Below are 19521 nucleotides of genomic sequence, written 5' to 3' on the forward strand. Positions count from 1 at the left end.
GTTTTGGTATATAATCATATCAATATTAAATAGTAGCATTCAAAATTAACTAATAGGCTAATTTTCTGCCTTATACAATTTAATAAAATTATCAGCTATAGCTCACAACAACTTTGTTCTGGTTTCACCTCACTCCAGTCTAAATGATTTTAGCCTATTTATTTTACTACACATTGTCAACAGAAACAAGCTGAAATACTGTGGATAATTAAAACTAATTCTCACTAAACACTCTTGCTAAATTGAGTAAGCACACTTGTGTTCTCATTTCAGAGGTGTTCTGAGTAAATGATTAAACTGATTCGTTAGTTCAGTGTTGGACAGATCAGTTCTTTTAACTAGTCGTTAAAATTATTCGGTTCAAAGGAGTCGGGAATCAGACATTAGCAGACGCGTTGTGTGGCCATTCCGTCTATTAGAAGTAGAACATCGCTAAAGATTTGTCAAAACACAGAAAACACTTCGTAACTGGATATAATTTGTTTCCTGTTTATTGAAAGTGTGCTTAATGTCAGCTGGTCAGAGAAGAGTCAGCGTTTTTTGAGCGCAATTCACACCCAGTGGTAATTCAAGGAAAATTTGTCAGAATGCACCACGTGCAACATGGATTCTTCATGGTCTTCTGACCTTTTTGATTTTGATTAATATGTGAAATATGAGAAGGAGCTAAGATGATGCTTATTTTGAAGACAGAGAGAATGCGCGCAGGAGGGTTTCTTCAAGCGTCTTGGAGACACTGCCACAGTTCTTCTGGATTTAGTCTCAGTTTTTTCTGTTTCTTCATGTAATCCCAGACGACTGATGGCGAGATCAGATCTCTGTGTGGATCATACCTCTGTTGTCAGACTCCTTCTGCATACAAAAATCTCACTGGAATGGATTATTACAATGAATGTTTAAAAATGTAAACTGATATTACCTACTGACATATATAAATAACTGGCTTAAAACCCTTTTTTAAAAAGTTACTCTGGAGCCCTGGATGTATACGACTTTCTTTCTTCAGATGAACTCAGAAAAATTAAATAATCTCAGCTAATGAAAACTCATTTGGGTTCCTAAAAGTTGAAGCATCAAACCGCACATACAGCAATAATTACAGTAATCCACACGACCCCAATGGATGAATCAATGTCTTCTGAAGTGAAACGATAAGTGCTTGTATGAAAAATACCAATATTTTAAACTGTAGACTATCGTTTGTGTCACCAGCACGAGCATGAGAGGGTTGAGTTCACGCTTGACGTAACTTGAAGCGTGACTTAAAGGGTTAGTTCAGCCAAAAATTAAAATTCTGTCATTAATTACTTACCCTCATGTCGTTCGACACCCGTCAGACCTCCGTTCATCTTCGGAACAGAAATGAAGATATTTTAGTTGAAATCTGATGGCTCTGAAAGGCCTCCATTGACACAATGGCACTTTACACTCTCAAGACCCTTAAAAGGTACTAAAGACGTCGTTACAAAGTCCATCTCACTACAGTGGTTCTAAAATAACTTTGAATCGGCGACAATAGTTTTTGTGCGCAAAAAAACCCAAAATAACGACTTGCATAGTGATGACGATTTCAAAACAAGGCATCATGAAGCTTCGAAGCGTTATGAATCAGTGAGCCGAATCATGATTCGGATCGTGTGTCAAACCGCCAAACTGCTGAAATTTGGCGATTCAAACCGCTGAATCGACTCGCTGATTCATAACGCTCATCAATGAATGCATATTAAGAGCATGGACACGTTTGTGTGCATTTTGGTTTGTGATTTCACCTGGAAAGAATAGTCTCTCTCCACAATGGCATTAAGCGAAAGATTGCCGTGCTCGTCTGTGCGTGAAGACAAAAGAGAACATAAACCCCACCTACTTTGATTTGATTGGCCATCTCAATCATTTTGACATTGACGAGCGCTGTTAGACCACATTGGTTTTGACTGTCTGATCAGCCTCACATTCTGTTCCTGTCAATCACGCGGTGTCAACCAATTATACTGCATGAGGGCGGGGCGAGCCAACTCTCTCACGGAAACACACACAGGAGGCAGCAAGCACGGCACACGCAACGACTCAGCAAAAAGGTGCTTTTCAGGACAACGTGTGGGCCGCACTAACACTAAACTTTGATGTCAAGTAAGGGGCCACAAAATATCATCCCACGGGCCACTTGCCGTGAGTTTGAGACCCATGGCCTACACGTATCCCATCACAAGGCATGGGTGCTAGCATCAGTGACAGGTGAAGTACAGACGGCGGGTTGTTCATGTATTACAGGGCCAGGACACTGTTGTAGTCATCCAGCAGCTTTTGTGGAAGGTCAGTAAAGGAAGGACAATTAAGGACACACATTTTTTTTTTTTATTGTATTGTGAGATTATTAATTAACTAAGAAATATACTGAACTGAAATGTTAAGTGTGTGTCATTCATGTTGCAAATTTTGCTTCACAGTAACTTCACTTAACCCTTGTGGCACCATCTGATAAAAAAAAAGTAAAAATTATAATTATGAAACCTTGCCAATGATCCGAAAAACACTTAGCCTCTTCACTAACTAGCACACAAAATACCATTGGTATTCTACTTCCGCCGCCTCACTGGAAACAGGTGGATAAATTCAGGCCCAGTGGCCGTATTCACAAAATATCTTGAGGGTAAAAGTAGCTCCTAACTTGCAGATTTAGGAGAAACTCTTAATAATAATGACCGTGTCAACCTTTATTTTAGGACTCCTAATTTTTGCTCTAAGAGCATTTTAGCACTAAAACTAGCTCCTAAGTCCATGAAACGCTAGGAGTAGGGGTGTGCAATATGGACAAAAATGGATTTCTCTATATTTTCTGGGATTTTCTCGATAATGATAATTAGACGATATTTTGCTGAATGTGTTATTGTGCTGTATCTTGCCAGCTTTAGGACTGCCCTTGTCGGCTGACTCCTAAAGTTTTTGATATTATTCATATTCCTCCCCTATCAGCCAATCACTGTGGTCATAGTTAGTAAGCGTGATGACATCACCCATAGCAACGAGGTCAACCCCACCCTTACTCTTAGCTTACGGCTTCTCTCTATTCCTTAGTAAAAGTTGCTCTCAGCAGCTTTGTGAATGGGCTTTAAGAGAAAAATCGTAACTAAGAACTTTTACTACCATTTAGGAGAACTCTTAGTGGTAAGATCAAATGTTTTGTGAATACGGCCCCTGATGTCTTGTTTTCTGCTGAGTGTTTTAACTTTCACATTTAACCTCATTGAACTGATTCTGACTACTTTATATGTTTATTTTAGACCAGATGGAAGTGAAGGAGCAACGACACAAACTAAATGATGTAAAGAAACTCTGTGACTTCAAAACTCAAGAAACAAAAGCCAAAAAGCTGCACACCTGCTCTCAGTGTGAAAAGAGTTTCACACAAAAACGAGACCTTAACAAACACATGAGAGTTCACACTGGAGAGAAACCGTATACATGCACTCAGTGTGGAAAGAGTTTTACTCAAACATCAGCTCTCAGTAAACATCTGCGCATTCACTCTGGAGAAAAGCCATTTAACTGTGATCAGTGTGGCAAAGATTTTATTTCATCATCAGATCTAAAAACACACCTGATAGTTCATTCAGATGAGAGACCTCATGTGTGTTCTCACTGTGGAAAGAGTTTTTCATGGCTGAAGAGTTTTAAACTGCACCAGAAAACACATGATGAAGTGAGAGATCATGTGTGTTGTGACTGTGGGAAGAGCTTTACTACATCTGGCAATCTGAAACTGCACCAAAGAATTCATACTGGAGAAAAACCTTACAAGTGCTCATATTGTGACAAGAGTTTCACTCAGTCTGGAGCCCTGAAAAAACATGAGCGACTTCATACTGGAGAGAAGCCGTACCACTGCACACAGTGTGAGAAGAGTTTCAGAGATGCATCAGGTTTCAGAAGTCATCTGCGCATTCACTCTGGAGAAAAGCCGTTCAACTGTGATCAGTGTGGTAAAGATTTTAATTCGTCATCAAATCTAAAAAAACACCTGAAAATTCATTCAGGTGAGAAGCCTCATGTGTGTTCTCTCTGTGGGAAGAGTTTTTTATGGCTGAAGAGTTTTAAACTGCACCAGAAAACACATGATGGAGTGAGAGATCATGTGTGTTGTGACTGTGGGAAGAGCTTTACTAGAGATGCCTATCTGAAACTGCACCAAAGAACTCACACTGGAGAAAAACCTTACAAATGCTCATACTGTGACAAGAGTTTCACTCAGTCTGGAACCCTGAAAACACATGAGCGACTTCATACTGGAGAGAAGCCGTACCACTGTACTGAGTGTGAGAAGAGTTTCAGAGATGCAACAGGCTTAAAAAATCATCTGCGCATTCACTCTGAAGAAATAATCCTTCAAATTCATAATGAAATGCACCAATCAGGCAAAACATTATGAATATTGTGTTGGCCCTCCTTTTGCAGCCCTGACCCGTAGAGGCATGGACTCCAATAGACCCCTGAAGGTGTGCTGTGGTATCTGGCACCAAGATGTTAGCAGCAGATAATTTTTTTTATTTATGCTTTATTTTTCCAGGAAGGTCCCATTGAGATTAAAGGAACACTTCACCGTTTTAAGAAATAGGGCTTATTCAACATCTTTCCTACATTTAGATATGTGGGCAAATGCATTTTTGTTTTAGTTTGGCAGGGTCGCCGCTAGCTTAGCTTAGCATAATGAATGGAATCCTATGTTGCCAGCTAGCATGTCCCGAGTAAAAGTGATCCCAAAAAAAAAAAACACCTAATTACTTCTTGTGGTCTGCATATTCACAACGAGTACAAATAGCGATGCAGATTAAGACTAGGCGATTTCCTAGGCAGATATTGATTTGGGACTATATTATGGGGAAGCACAGACGAAGCACTGCTACTTGGGCGCAGAGATATCACGCAACACATCCCCAAACTTCTGTCAACATACCGGCGTGTATAGTAGCTGGCTATTTTTCATACAGTACATGAATGGCGATGAACATGGCTGATTTTGTGAGAGATGAAGAGACAGCAAAAATCCTGTCTCATCTGGCCCAGGACCGTTTTGGACCCGTTTATCTAATTTTCAAAATCCCTTCTGTTCTTGCTGTAGGATAAAATAGGATAAAACTAAAACTATCACTAGGCCTAGGCAGAAATAAAGGCCTAAGTTTAAATCTTCGTTGCCTTGTATTTTTAACCTAACAATATTGTAAATAGGCCTAAAGGAAAAGGTTAATGTCAAGACATCAATTTACTGTTCAAAAGTAATCACTTCTCAATTAAATATTTTATCTATTAGGCTACACCTTCAATGAAATGGTGCACTATGCATAGATAAAATATTTTTTGTTTGCACCGACCTAGGCTTACAAAGCACTAAATTAGGTTTTGACCACAAAATTAATGTAGAATAGCCTCGCCAACGTAGGCTACTTAACAAAAACAGAATAGGCTATAACCAACTTAACTTAACATAAATATAAATATCAATTTTATATTTCCATTGAATAGTGGTTACTTTTGTACAGTAAATTGATGTCTTGACTTGAACCTTTTCTGTTAGACCTATTTACAATATTGTTAGGTTAAAAACACTAGGCAGTGCAGATTTAAGCTTAGGCCTATATTGATAGTGGCCTAGTGATAGTTTTATCCTACAGCAAGAACAGAAGGGATTTTGAAAAGTAGATAAACGGGTCCAAAACGGTCCCAGGCCAGATGAGCCAGGATTTTTATGAGTCCATTGCGGACACCCCACAAGAGCTGCAGTTTTGCAGATGCTCTGACCCAGTCGTCTATCCATCACATTTTGTCCCTTGACAAACTTTCTCAAATCCTAACACTTGGCCATTTTTCCTGCTTCTAACACATCAACTTTGAGGACAAAATGTTCACTTGCAGCCTAATATATCCCACCCACTAACAGGTTACGTGATGAAGATAATCAGTGTTATTCACTTTACCTCTCAGTGGTCATAATATTATGCCTGATCTGTGTATGTAGCTAGTGTGAATAACACAATGCTTTCTCTGTGTCCAGATTTGACTGTAATGCAAAACTGATTCTTCAAATAAAAATAAAAACTAAAATTTGACTAAAAGTTTTCTTTAATAATGTGTAAATATACATGTTCAAATCAAATGCAGTAACTAAATATAACTGAAAGCAGCAATATCGGGGCCAAGCGCAAAGAAGAAGACAAGACATGCCAAAATGGCTGGCAGTGTCAGATCAACTGCAGCAATGAGCAATTAAACACATTTAAAGATTATTTTTGGCAAAAAGGCTGAAAAAAGCATTGTAGTCAATGGGAATTTCATGTTTTGTTTTTTTTATAGCGCCACCAAGTGGCACAATCCTAAAAAAAATGTATATGTGTCTTCGGAGTGAGCCCATACATGTTACTAACGGTTACTACCCCTTACTATCAATATTTTGACATTTGGGCTCGCCCACGTGACTATCAACCTATGTTTCAGAACTTCTGACGATGGTTTCGTCTCAATCGGACTAGCGGTTTCGAAGACATCAGCTAATTTTTTTTAAGCGCTAAATTACAACGCTGCGCAAACCATATGCCCAAACCTAGCAAGTCTGGTATTGTAGGACTCAAAAAGGATTCAGGATTCTAAGGAGATGACTCTCATGAAAATATGTAGACCACACCCAAAGTTATAAGCATTAAAAAAAACTCCAATAGGTGGCGCTGTTTCGAAACTTCTCAGGCTCCTTCAAGGTATCGTGGTGATGACCCATACCAAGTTTCGTAACAATCCGTTCATGCGTTCATAAAATACAGCATTTTAGCACATAATTCAAGATCGCCAACAGACAGAATGGCCGATATGGTAAAATTGGATATCAATCGACTCGGTATGACGTCCCGAATCTAACGAGGACACTTTTTGAACAAACGGTTTAGAAATTAAGCAAAAATAGCCATTTTTCGTATCTCCAGACCAGTAGGTGGTGCTGCGCCGAAATGCTGCATGTTTCCTAAAGACATGCTTGTGCTGACATGTACAATGTTTGGTCTGAATACAATAAAGCGTTGCGAAGAATTAGCAAGTGCTTTGTAAAATGTGTTCACACGTTTATCAAAAAGAATTTGAGGAATCAACTTGAATTCCATAACTTTTTGTCAGCACTGGCTGAAGAGGATCTTGTTCAATTTTCATGCAAATTGGACGAACCGTCTAGGACGAGTTCGCAAAAGTAGGTTTTTGGGAAAATTTCAAACGGCTGGAAATTTATAATGCCGGGAAATGACGTCTTATGGTGCGATTGAATCGGCATGAGCTCAGGAATCAGAGGAAAATAATTTTGTTTCTAGCCCTTAAGGTTCAAAAGTTATTAGAATAAACATGAGTACAAATTTGGACAGGTGGTGGCACTAGAGGGATTGAGTTAGAGACACCAAAATTGTTACAACTTTCCCGCAAACGGTTCTATGGGCTGCCATAGACTTCAATGGCAGAAGAAGAAGAATATGGGAACGGATACAATAGGTGCCTCCACACCTTCGGTGCTTGGCCCCTAATTATGTCTGAATCAAAACCATGTTGATATGTTTATATAAATATATAGGGCTATACAGCCATCTAGAGGTTACACAATGGCATTATATTTGATAAATGGTGCATAATTTAGAGATGCCCTTAAAATACATGTTAAAGGGGGGAAAAAACATTATTATAACTCATTTTAGTAAAATAATAAATCAAATAATTCAGGAATCACCCCTGATCAGGTGAAATTATGCATGCATAGAGCACATACAAGGCCTGCTGAGGAGGATAATGTTGAGCAGGATACATGCACTTGTTGGGGTAACAGCTTAGGACCCTAGCCTTGCTCCGCCCTCCTACGTACTTCCGCTCAATTTTCATTTACCTTCAGTACTACGTCTGGGACTGCTGTATATGCTTAGGTTTTCTCCCGAACAATTTTTTACCGGTCTAATCAGCGAACAGAGGGAGTGGCTGTGAGTGATGACGTTGATGTTGTGCGCTAGTTTGAGTTGTAGTTCAGTAATGGCGGTGAAAGATGCGAGTGTGTGGCACCGCTGACGAATGTCCAGAAGTTAAAGCCGGAGTGTGGCGAGGTGGATGAGCGAGCGAGATCGGTGTGCGTGATTGAGAATGAGACACACCGGTCTCGAGTCCTCTCATGAGGGAGCACGGAGGCATAAGGACGAGGGACACCGGTGAAGGACGAGAGAGGACCTGGCCTGGATTTTAAGTTGTGTTTTGTTATGTGTGTGCGCAGCAGTCGTCCGTGAGGGGCTGCCTTTTTTACTTTCATGTTGTGTTTATTATTTGATTAAAAGTTGTTAAACGTTCGCCGGTTCCCGCCTCCTTCTTCCCTGAACAAACAAATCCGTTACACGGAGCAAGAACAATCACTGCTGAGTTTGTGGCCATGATGTTGTGGTCCGGGAAAAGTCTTTTTCAGCTCGCTCCGTTAGTGGTGAAGGAGTTGGCTGAAGCCGTCCGTCTCCCACCACCCGCGAGAAAACCCCAGGCTGAATTAACGAATGTTTTAGACAAACACCAAGGTTGTGTGGTAATGTAATTGCTCTCCGAATCCACATCTCTGAGTTTTCAAGAATATATCACATCAAAATTCACTGTTTATATCCTTTATAGACTCCTGCAGAGCACCGTGCGGTTGCGTGCGCTGTAATTAGCATTTCTAGACTTGTATTTCTTTAAATGCTGGCAATTGTTTACAAGAGCAAAATATTTCATCACCGCTCAAAAAAATAAAAGAAGAAAAGCATGTAAACTTTTGAATTGGGCTGTTATTTACGGCAACATTTATTCCTATTATACCATGCATATGACATTTTATTTAGGCTACAGCATATACAATCATGTTATGATTGCACGAGATATGCACCACGAGAGCAGCGCGTTCCGATCACAAAACTCTCCTCTCCACCGTGAATAAATCACAATCCGAAAGCACGAGGTTTTATCACTGACACTGAGGTGGTGTGACTGCACAGTTAATGTGAGAATCAAAAGTGAACGGCGCGTGACATACGTCACGACCAAGCGTTAGCGATTGGTTAGGCAGACCAGAGTGACTCTTGGCAGATCCAATAATTTTAAACTTCAACAGAGTGCCCGCCTTCAAGGAAGTAAACGCTTGTCAATGGAGAGTGGCCAGACTCTATGTACAAATTAAATGTACGAGAGTCTGGTAAAACCAGGCTATTAGGACCCAGGACCAGTAGCGAAAAAGGAAGACCAAGAGTCAGGAGTTGGATTAATTAAAGAAAAATTTACTGAAGAATAGTTTGCGGTTTCATCAGCAGAAGCCAGCTTCAAGTCTCACAAGGAGTTCGTAGGCCGCGCTCCTTCTAACAGTCTCCGTGCCTCCACCTATCGTACATTTATACTGTACATTAAACAGTTATACTGTTTTCAAGGTCTAACCACGTCATTATTGTCATGTGGAATGATTCTGATTGGCTCAGAGAAAATGGACAGTCTTGGTAAATTTCCACGCATTGTCAGTTAATCAGATTCACGTGTACAGATATCACTTGTTGACTCTTTCACCCCGGAATTAGGTACGTAATGACCTTCCGGATTCTGGAGCAGGCGCCAGCTTGTCCAGAACAACAAGCCCCTCATTTTTTAGGATACCAGCAATCCACCTCCAATACTGATCTGTAACACCAAATACTGCGCACATACACAGATACACAGTCTTTCTAAGGTTGGAGTTGGTGAGATCTGGTCCCAACCAGAGAAAGTTTTCCAAAACATATTGATAACATGTGCTTTTCTCTCAGTGAGAGATACAGACAATAGTAAAGACCATATTCATCTTGATTCTTTAGGGTTTCAGTAAAAGGAAATATAAAATGAAATGAAATGAAATAACATGAAAGACAAATCCATATTTCATCTCTGGAAGCCGGGCTAAATGAGCAATCTCTGTTACTGCATTCCTGTCGAGGTGGAAGTGTGTGATGCCTAGGGCTGTAACGATTTGACCAAAAATAAAAACCTCGATTAATTGAACATTTGACCTCGATTATGATTAATGAACGATTAATTTGCTGGGTTTTTTTTTTTTTGCCCTCATAAGGTTGAGTAAGTTCACTGATAAGGTTTGTACTGTAAATATTAAAGGTGGAATTTTTTTTTCTAATGAAAAAGTGCATGGTGATTTTAAAATACTTGAAGGAAACTTTCAGCAGTTATTGTCTATGGAGCAGATTTCTGTTTGTTGTACATCAGATACAGATAAATTAACACTGTAGGCCTACATTATTTGAATGCATTAATGAGAGAGTGATCGTTTGTGTGAATTACTCATACCGTCTCTATTCATTATGAAGCTGAGGTTTGTACTTCAAAGGTATTAACCCTTTAAGACCTAAGGGTATTTTTACAATTAATTTTCCGCCTGGTGTTATTTACTAAAAAAGCTTGTAAAACATCAACCCTGTTGTGCACAGACAATTGACACACCTCTTTTTTTTTCAAGACAAGTTGCTCTGTCAGTATTTTTGTGTTGCATTGATGTCACCTGAATGTAAAATAAGTTATGGGACCATAAAGACAAATGAAAACATAAAACGGAAATTGAATCACTCAAATATTTATTGAAAACACACACAAATAAATAAAAGCTAAGCATATTTCCTCTGGAAAACAGTTTGTTCAAGTCTTTAGAGTCCTGGAACTCAGGAATAAACATGATAACTTATACAGAACCAAAACTATTTAAATTTTTCCAAAAAAAGTCCAGGCGCTTTTGGCCTCTTTGGATTTTGGATATTTACTGGTGCCAAGCCTCAAAACAGTTCCTATCAGGAACTTCTCCTCAAACTTTCTCCTCAAACTTTTTCCTCAAACTTTCTCCACAAAACTACTAAAAACTGCAGCGCGTCTCTCTCTCTCTATCCTCAACACTAGCCGTGCGTCTCTCTCTCTTCACAATAAAAGAGCTGTGGTTCATGCGTAATGACGCACCCCAACGTGGATGACGGATCAGCCTGTCATTGGTCAAACCCTCATCCAAAATGGCAGCTAGCATCGCGCTAGCGGCAAAAATGACGGAAAATTTATAAATTATGGACATCAAGTGGATATATCTTGGATGTAAGCGTTTTGATTTATTGCTGAACAACTCCAAAAAGATGCACATGTTCCAGGCTGGATAGAAAACCTTCTGTAAAGGCTACAAAGACACCCCCGTGATGGCTAGCTCGTTAGCTTTCTGCTGGAAAAAAACGGTAAGAAAATCGATAAAAGTTTCATGAAATAATATAGATATTTATCGGAGGTGCCGTGTGACGTCGTGGGCGATGCCGTCGGGCTCTGAGGGTTAAAATGTATGCCTATAACGGTTGAGTTTCTAAGCTACTTTAGTGACTTTACTTTAGTCACAGCTTCTGTCTGAGTGTTCGTTTGTCAAAATATATCAGGCATTAGTTCAACATAATACACATCTGATGGTCGAAACTCGCTTTAATGTTCAAACTGGCAGGGCTTAAACCACATACAAATGACAAGCTCTGTGTGGACGCAGGTGAGAGAGGTCTGCCTTCAGGGCGCACGCGTTTTCAGAGACGCGACACGGCTCGGCTCTCTGTGTCGCAGAAAAAAGCTAAGCACTGAACGGAGAAGGTTTCCGTATTGTTGTTTTGTAGTTCACAATCGCTTTAAATGTTGAAACTGGCAAGCCTTTAAACGCATTTACTTGACAAACTTTATGAGCACGAAAGTGAAAGCGGCTTCGGGGCTTGCGAGTCTGTGAGTGTGTGTGTGTGTGGCACCGCGTAGGCTATAAGAACAGCAATTAACTGACCTGTATAAACTGTGTAAGACATGCTGTTACTATAGTGATTCTGGGCATCTATAAACACAGATAACTGCTCCTGCGTCTCTCTGTGTGTCTACAAACTGCACTTGATGTGACTGACAGGGCGGAGTCACGTGAAAACCGAAATAACCGACATGGGAAAAAATACGTCGGTTAGAGGTTCTGAATGTCGGTTTCGGTTATTTTTCGATTAATCGTACAGCCCTAGTGACGCCTCTAAAATCCAAACACACCACAACATGTTGAAATCAAGTGTTTTTGCGAAACATCACACACCACCAGGACAGACCCTCAGTCACCACTCAGAGACCAAATACAAACTTTAGAAATTATAAAGGAAGAAACAATCATGGGTCCTATTGATATAAGCAAACTCATAACTGGAAAGAATAATTCAAATCATAATTATATAGGAGGATGAATATTGATTGAGGCTTTGATTATAAATTGAAATATAGCTGCAAGCAGCCATTACCGGGGCCAAGCGCAAAGAAGAAGACAAGACATGCCAAAATGTCTGGCAATGTCAGATCAACTGCAGCAATGAGCAATTAAAGACCTATTACGGTGATTTTAGCAAAATATACAATAAATACAATCGATAATAGTGATTTAATGATTTTTCACTTTCAACCAATAGATGGCACAGTTACGAAATTGATGTGGTGTGGTCAGAATAAGGGAACAATGGCACTTGCAAAGATTGGTGTCAATATATCAAAGCAGGGTGTCAATATAGTGTCAATATGTCCTTGCAGAGATATAGCCACAAGAGGCCATTTCATTATAAGTATGGACCACATGGCGGTGCTGTTTTGAAACCTTTTAAGTACCTTAAAGGCATGATGGCACATACCAAGTTTAGTAATGATACACCAATTAATTTGTAAAGTATAGCATTTTATATCACAATACTGCATTGTAGTCAATGGGAATTTCATGTTTTGTTCTATTATAGCGCCACCAAGAGGCACAATCCTACCATTTTTTGTATGTGTCCTCAGAGTGAGACCATACATGTGTGTCAATTTTGGTGAAAACATCTCATTTCGTTTTAGAGTTATAGACATTTATATGAAAAAACGGGTAAAAAATGATTGACACCTGACTTTGATTGCAATATTACTCCCCCTTGCTATCAATATTTTGACATTTGGGCATTAGCATGTGGCTGTTTCCGAACTTCTGACGCTGGTTTCGTCTCGATCGGACTAGCGGTTTCGAAGATATCAGCTAATGTTTTTTAAGCGCTAAATTACTGCCCTGCACAAACCATATGCCAAAACCTGGCAAGTCTGGTATCGTTGGACTCGGCAAAGAGACAAAAAAAGTTAGTCCCATGAAAATAAGTTAACCACACCCAAAGTTATAAGCATTTGGGGAAAAAAATTCTCCACTAGGTGGCGCTGTTTTGAAACTTCTCAGGCTACTTCAGGGCATCGTGCTGATGACCCATACCGAGTTTCGTAACAATGCGTTCATAAAATATGGCATTTTAGCACATAATTCAAAATGGCCGACAGCCAAAATGGCCGATATGGTAAAATTGGATATCAGACAACTCGGCATGTCGTCCTGAATCTAACAATACCATTTATGATTTTTGGACAAATGGTTCAGAAGTTATAAGAAAAAATAGCATTTTTTTTATATCTCCGTCCCAGTAGGTGGCGCTGCGCCGAAACGCTGCATGTTGCTTCAGGTCATGCTTGTGATGACATGTACCAAGTTTGGTTTGAAAACAATAAAGCGTTGCGGAGATATTTCCTTAAGTGTGTTTTTGCATGCGTTACATAAAATTTGTTTGCGTGTTTATCGAAAACGATGTGATAAATCCACTTGAATTCCATGTTTTGTTTGTTAGCATGGTCTGAAGATGATCTGGTTCAATTTTCGTGCAAATCGGATGAACCGTCTCGGACGAGTTCACAAAAGTGCTTTTCAGAAAATTCAAAATGGCGGGAAAATTTTCATGACGGAAAATGCCGACATAGGGTGCAATCGCACTCGTATTGAGCCAAGGAATCAGAGGAAAAAAATATTTTGTTTCTAGTCCTTATGATTAAAAAGTTATTAGCATAAACATGAGTCAAACTTTGGACAGGGGGTGGCGCTAAAGGGATTGAGTTAGAAACTCCAAATTTGCTATGTTGACACTTCAGACTGTCCTCTATAAGTGTGCCAAATTTCATAACTTTCCCGCAAACGGTTCTATGGGCTGCCATAGACTCAAGAGCGGAAGAAGAAGAAGAAGGAGAAGAATAGGAACGCTAACGGTTTCAATAGGTGCCTTCGGACCTTCGGTGCTTGGCCCCTAATTAGAATATAAACATTTATTGAAGCAGTAGTGGATTTCAGAATCCACCTTTCAGCTTCTTTATAAAAGTCTCTTAGACAACTTTTACTCTTAAGTTTAGGGTTGGGTATCGTTTGGGTTTTTTTCGATTCCGGTGCCAAACCGATACTTTTAAAACGGTTCCGGTGCCTAAACGGTGCCTGAACCGATACTTTTTTTTTTTCAAAAGGCCACAAAACGAGGTGGATGACATTAAATGGCTTTTTATTTATTTATTTTTTATTTAAATTGAACCATTTATTAAAAGTTTAATGTATACTTAAATGTATGAATATAAATAAATACAAAACACAATTTACTTATTTACAAATTATAATTGACTTATTTACAAATTCACAGTAAAACCTAAGCCACCTAACCCAACTACAACAAGCCTAATATAACTCTTAATTACAATAATAACAGCAGTAGTCTGTATTCTTGCTCTGCTACTAACCAGCTTTCGAGCTTCAGCTCTTTTTTTAAATATGATCATATTCTCTGGCTAAATATTTTAGAACGCATCGTCTTAATGTTTCCATGGCGACGCGTCATGTTTCTCACATGACACACAGCAGCCGCAATAGCGCTGACAGCTCAGCTGTATCGGGTTTATTTCGTTTTTTCTTTTTATTCAAAATATTCACAAACTTCTTAACTGTGTCACGAACTATCTGATGTTCAAATGTGCGAGTGAATGTGTGTTAGTTGATCTATAAAGCGCAATGGGCGGCGCCATGTTAGTTTGCGCCTCAGAATCGGATCTGTCGGATTTACAAGACTTGAGAGCATTCTCGTCTCACGAAATACATGAAAGTAAGTGACCAGTGACCTGGAAGAAGAACAGAGTAAACGCTATAGTTACTATATAATGTGCATGTATCTGATGTGAATAAAACATGTAACGTTAGTCAAATTATAATCGTCTGAAAGGATTGTCATTGCCGCTTTCATAGACATCAGGGTGTGTTTTTTGCTAGTAGCCTACTTATGAGCATTTAAATGTCTGAAACCTGAAATAAACATGATGTGGTTGAAAACACTGAATAGTTGTCATGAGTTGTGATGTGACCAGCGCTGAGCGTCTGTCTCTGGCTCAGCCAAAGTGCGAAAGCACGTTTGAATTTTGGCACCGAAATGAGGAACCGAAATCTGCGTTCTGATTCGGTCCGGTACATACCGGTTATATAAGTACCGGTGCCATATTGGAACCGGATTTCGGTACCCAACCCTACTTAAGTTAAAGCTTAAGACTATTCTTAAGAGCATTTCTTATCGCTTTCATAAATACAGACGCATATTTTTTGTTTTCTGCTGAGTGTTTTTAATTTTCACATTTAACCTCATTGAACTGATTCTGACTACTTTATATGTTTATTTTAGACCAGATGGAAGTGACGGAGCAACAACACAAACTAAATGACATTAAGAAACTCTGTGACTTCAAAACTCAAGAAACAGAAGCCAAAATGCTGCACACCTGCTCTCAGTGTGGAAAGAGTTTCACACAAAAAGGAAACCTTAACACACACATGAGAGTTCACACAGGAGAGAAACCGTATACATGCTCTCAGTGTGGAAAGAGTTTTACTCAAACATCAGCTCTCAGTAAACATCTGCGCATTCACTCTGGAGAAAAGCCATTTAACTGTGATCAGTGTGGCAAAGATTTTATTTCATCATCAGATCTAAAAACACACCTGAAAGTTCATTCAGATGAGAGACCTCATGTGTGTTCTCTCTGTGGAAAGAGTTTTTCACGACTGGACAGTTTTAAACTGCATCAGAAAACACACACAGGTGTGAGAGATCATGTGTGTTGTGACTGTGGGAAGAGCTTTACTACATCTAGTCATCTGAAAGAGCACCAAAGAATTCACACTGGAGAAAAACCTCACAAGTGCTCATACTGTGACAAGAGTTTCAATCGGTCTGGAAACCTGAAATTACACGAGCGAGTTCATACTGGAGAGAAGCCGTACCACTGCACACAGTGTGAGAAGAGTTTCAGCGATGCATCAACTCTCAGTAGACATCTGCGCATTCACTCTGGAGAAAAGCCATTTAACTGTGATCAGTGTGGTAAAGATTTTGTTTCATCATCAAATCTAAAAGAACACCTGATGGTTCATTCAGATGAGAGACCTCATGTGTGTTCTCTCTGTGGAAAGAGTTTTTCATGGCTAAAGAGTTTTAAACAGCACCAGAAAACACACACAGGAGTGAGAGATCATGTGTGCTGTGACTGTGGGAAGAGCTTTACTACATCTAGTCATCTGAAAGAGCACCAAAGAATTCACACTGGAGAAAAACCTTACAAGTGCTCATTTTGTGACAAGAGTTTCAATCGGTCTGGACACCTGAAATTACATGAGCGAGTTCATACTGGAGAGAAGCCGTACTACTGCACTCAGTGTGAGAAGAGTTTCAGAGATGCAACAGGTTTAAAAAATCATCTGCGCATTCACTCTGAAGAAATAATCCTTCAAATTCATAATGAAATGCACTAATCAGGCATAACATTATGAATATTGTGTTGGCCCCCCTTTTGCAGCCCTGACCCGTAGAGGCATGGACTCCAATAGACCCCTGAAGGTGTGCTGTGGTATCTGGCACCAAGATGTTCGCAGCAGATCATTTAAGTCCTGTAAGTTGCGAGGTGGGGCCTCCATGGATCAGACTTGTTTGCCACCAGGGAATACCGTTTCCATAAAAGGGTGTACATGGTCTGCAACAATGCTTAGGAAGGTGGTACGTGTCAAAGTAACATCCACATGGATGGCAGGACCCAAGGTTTCCCAGCAGAACATTGCCCAAAGCATCACTGCCTCCGCCGACTTGCCTTCCTCCCATAGTGCACCTGTGCCATGTGTTCCCCAGGTAAGCGATGCACACACACCTGGCCAACCACGTGATTAGAAAAAAAAACGTGATTCATCAGACCAGGCCACCTTCTTCCATTGCTCTGTGGTCCAGTTCTGAGGCTCTCGTGCCACTGTTGGCACTTTTGGCGGTGGACAGGGGTCAGCAAGGGCACCCTGAGTGGTCTGCGGTTATGCAGCCCCATACGCAACAAACTGAGATGCACTGTGTATTCTGACACCTTTCTATCAGAACCAGCATTAACTTCTTGAGCAATTTGAGCTACAGTAGCTCGTCTGTTTGATCGGACCACACGTGCCAGCCTTCGCTCCACATGGGCCTCAATGAGCCTTGGCCGTCCATGACCCTGTCGCCGGTTCACCTCTGTTCCTTCCTTGGACCCCTTTTGATAGATACTGACCACTGTAGACCGGGAACACCCCACAAGAGCTGCAGTTTTGGAGATGCTCTAACCCAGTCGTCTACCCATCACAGTTTGGCCCTTGTCAAACTCACTCAAATTCTTACGCTTGCCCATTTTTCCTGCTTCTAACACATCAACTTTGAGGACAAAATGTTCACTTGCTGCCTAATATATCCCACCCACTAACAGGTTCTGTGATGAAGATAATCAGTGTTATTCACTTTACGTCTCAGTGGTCATAATTTTATGCCTGATCTGTGTATGTAGCTAGTGTGAATAACAAAATGTTTTCTCTGTGCCCAGATTTGACTGTAATGCAAAACTGTAATTTTCAAATAAAAATAAAACTCAACTTTGACTAAAAGTATTTTTTAATATTGTGTAAATATACATATTCAAATCAAATGCAGTTACTAATTATGTCTGAATCAAAACGCCATGTTGATATGTGTGTGTTTGTGTGTGTGTGTGTATATATATATATATATATATATGTGTGTGTGTGTGTGTGTGTGCATCAAAAACGAGAACGATGCTGAGTCAAATTAAGATAAAGATGTGTTCTGGCGTCTGGGGTGTTTATTTAACCAATCAGATAAGAGTAAATCGAGGGTCAGCAAGAAGCTCATTTGATTGGCTACAGAAGTTGGACCCGCCTTCCTCTTTGTGCTTGCAAAACACAGTGAGTGAGAGAATCATGCCAGAACTTTAAGCGCAGCTAAAGGAAAGACGGAACTGTGCAAATTGGGAAATGAAAACATGTCAAAAGTGTAAGAGTGGAAATATGGAAGTCATAAGCAGACCCGACACGTCGCAAGGGGGGCATTTTTCAACGCATTATTACACAGAATGTAACTTGAAATATAATTATATTCATAAATGACTGTTAAAACATCCCAAAACAGCACCCAAACCTTGCAAAGACTTACCTAATTAATTATTCAAATACAACAACCAATGGCATGTCTCCAGCAGCAGATCTTTAAATATTTATATTTTTGTGTTAGTACTTTTATTTATTCAAATTACAATATGCAGTTTGTGTGTAGCATATGTATATATATAAATCATGTAATTCATATAGATAAACATACAGTATTGTTTATACGTAATTCCTTTGCGCAGCTGCGTATTGCAAGCGATCTCAGAATACAATTTTGGTGGTTTCGTACAGCAAAGCGATGGATATAAGAAAGTGGTTTAAAGATTCGACTTTGACCAACAACAACGTGTGTGGAGACGACTCTGGAGCTAATGAGATGGTAGGAATGGAGAATTTGTCGAATGAGACACAAGTTCACAGCGTAGACAGAGCAGCGAGTGAAATTATGAATGGGCCTACTACCAATGACGTGATCGCCGTCGCTGCGGCATTGACTGGGCCAAAGCTGCAGGCCATTGATGACCTTGGAAATGAAGGACCGAATCGGATCATTTTACAGCAATATCCTGCTCGCTTGTTTAATAATAAAAATCGCCCTTTGTGTCTTCATGGTATCAGACTCAATACTGGCTTGAATATAGTGTCAAAGCTGATGCAGAATTCTGCTTCCCATGTCGAGTGTTCAATAGTGTGCACGACATAGTAGACTCGACTTTCACTGTAGCTATGTTTCCATCCAAAGTTGTGAATATAATTTATGCGTAAAAATGCAATATCGCATAAAACATTAGCGAATAAAGCACCGTTTCCATCCAGTGAGTCGAAGAGAACATAATCGTCACTTCCTGATAAACTACCGCTAAAAAATCACTAAGAAACATAGGAGAAGCCACCACATATAATCATTTTCGTATATAATAAATGATTTGCGTCTCAGAGAAACTTGTGCGTCTCAACAAACTTGTTGTCTTGCTTTCAGAGGCAGATGTGCTGTTTGGGAACGCAGTCGTGTAAGACAGTTCTAGGAGGGAAATATACCGACAGTGTCGGCGCTGTGGTGGGGCATTCGAGGGCCGTGCCCCCCCTAGCGGTCATTGATGCCCCTCCTACCAAAAGCCATGGCATGTGGCCCCAAAAAATATCCCTTTTGTTATTATTCTTTTAAT

General features: G+C 40.0%; 2 protein-coding genes across 2 annotated transcripts in view; both read left to right on the forward strand.

Moving 5' to 3' along the window:
- The window catches only part of LOC307129932 (uncharacterized protein), a 30281-nt gene extending 24209 nt beyond the window's left edge, over nt 1-6072 (forward strand). The window contains exon 3 of the mRNA XM_079822732.1: nt 3279-6072. Coding sequence (XP_079678858.1) covers nt 3279-4423 — 1145 coding nt within the window. The 3' untranslated portion in view covers nt 4424-6072. The remainder of the gene's footprint in view (nt 1-3278) is intronic.
- Nucleotides 6073-15574: 9502 nt separating this feature from the next.
- On the forward strand, nt 15575-17826 carry LOC307129973 (uncharacterized protein; the record flags this gene model as incomplete). The annotated part of the gene is made up of 1 exon (XM_079822796.1): nt 15575-17826. One exon carries the CDS (start codon nt 15575-15577, stop codon nt 16694-16696), a length of 1122 nt encoding a protein of 373 aa, XP_079678922.1. The 3' UTR covers nt 16697-17826.
- Between the last annotated feature and the right edge of the window lie 1695 nt (nt 17827-19521).

Source organism: Gobio gobio (genome assembly GCF_949357685.1).
Source record: "Gobio gobio genome assembly, chromosome: 8".
NCBI classification, from domain to species: Eukaryota; Metazoa; Chordata; class Actinopteri; order Cypriniformes; family Gobionidae; genus Gobio; species Gobio gobio.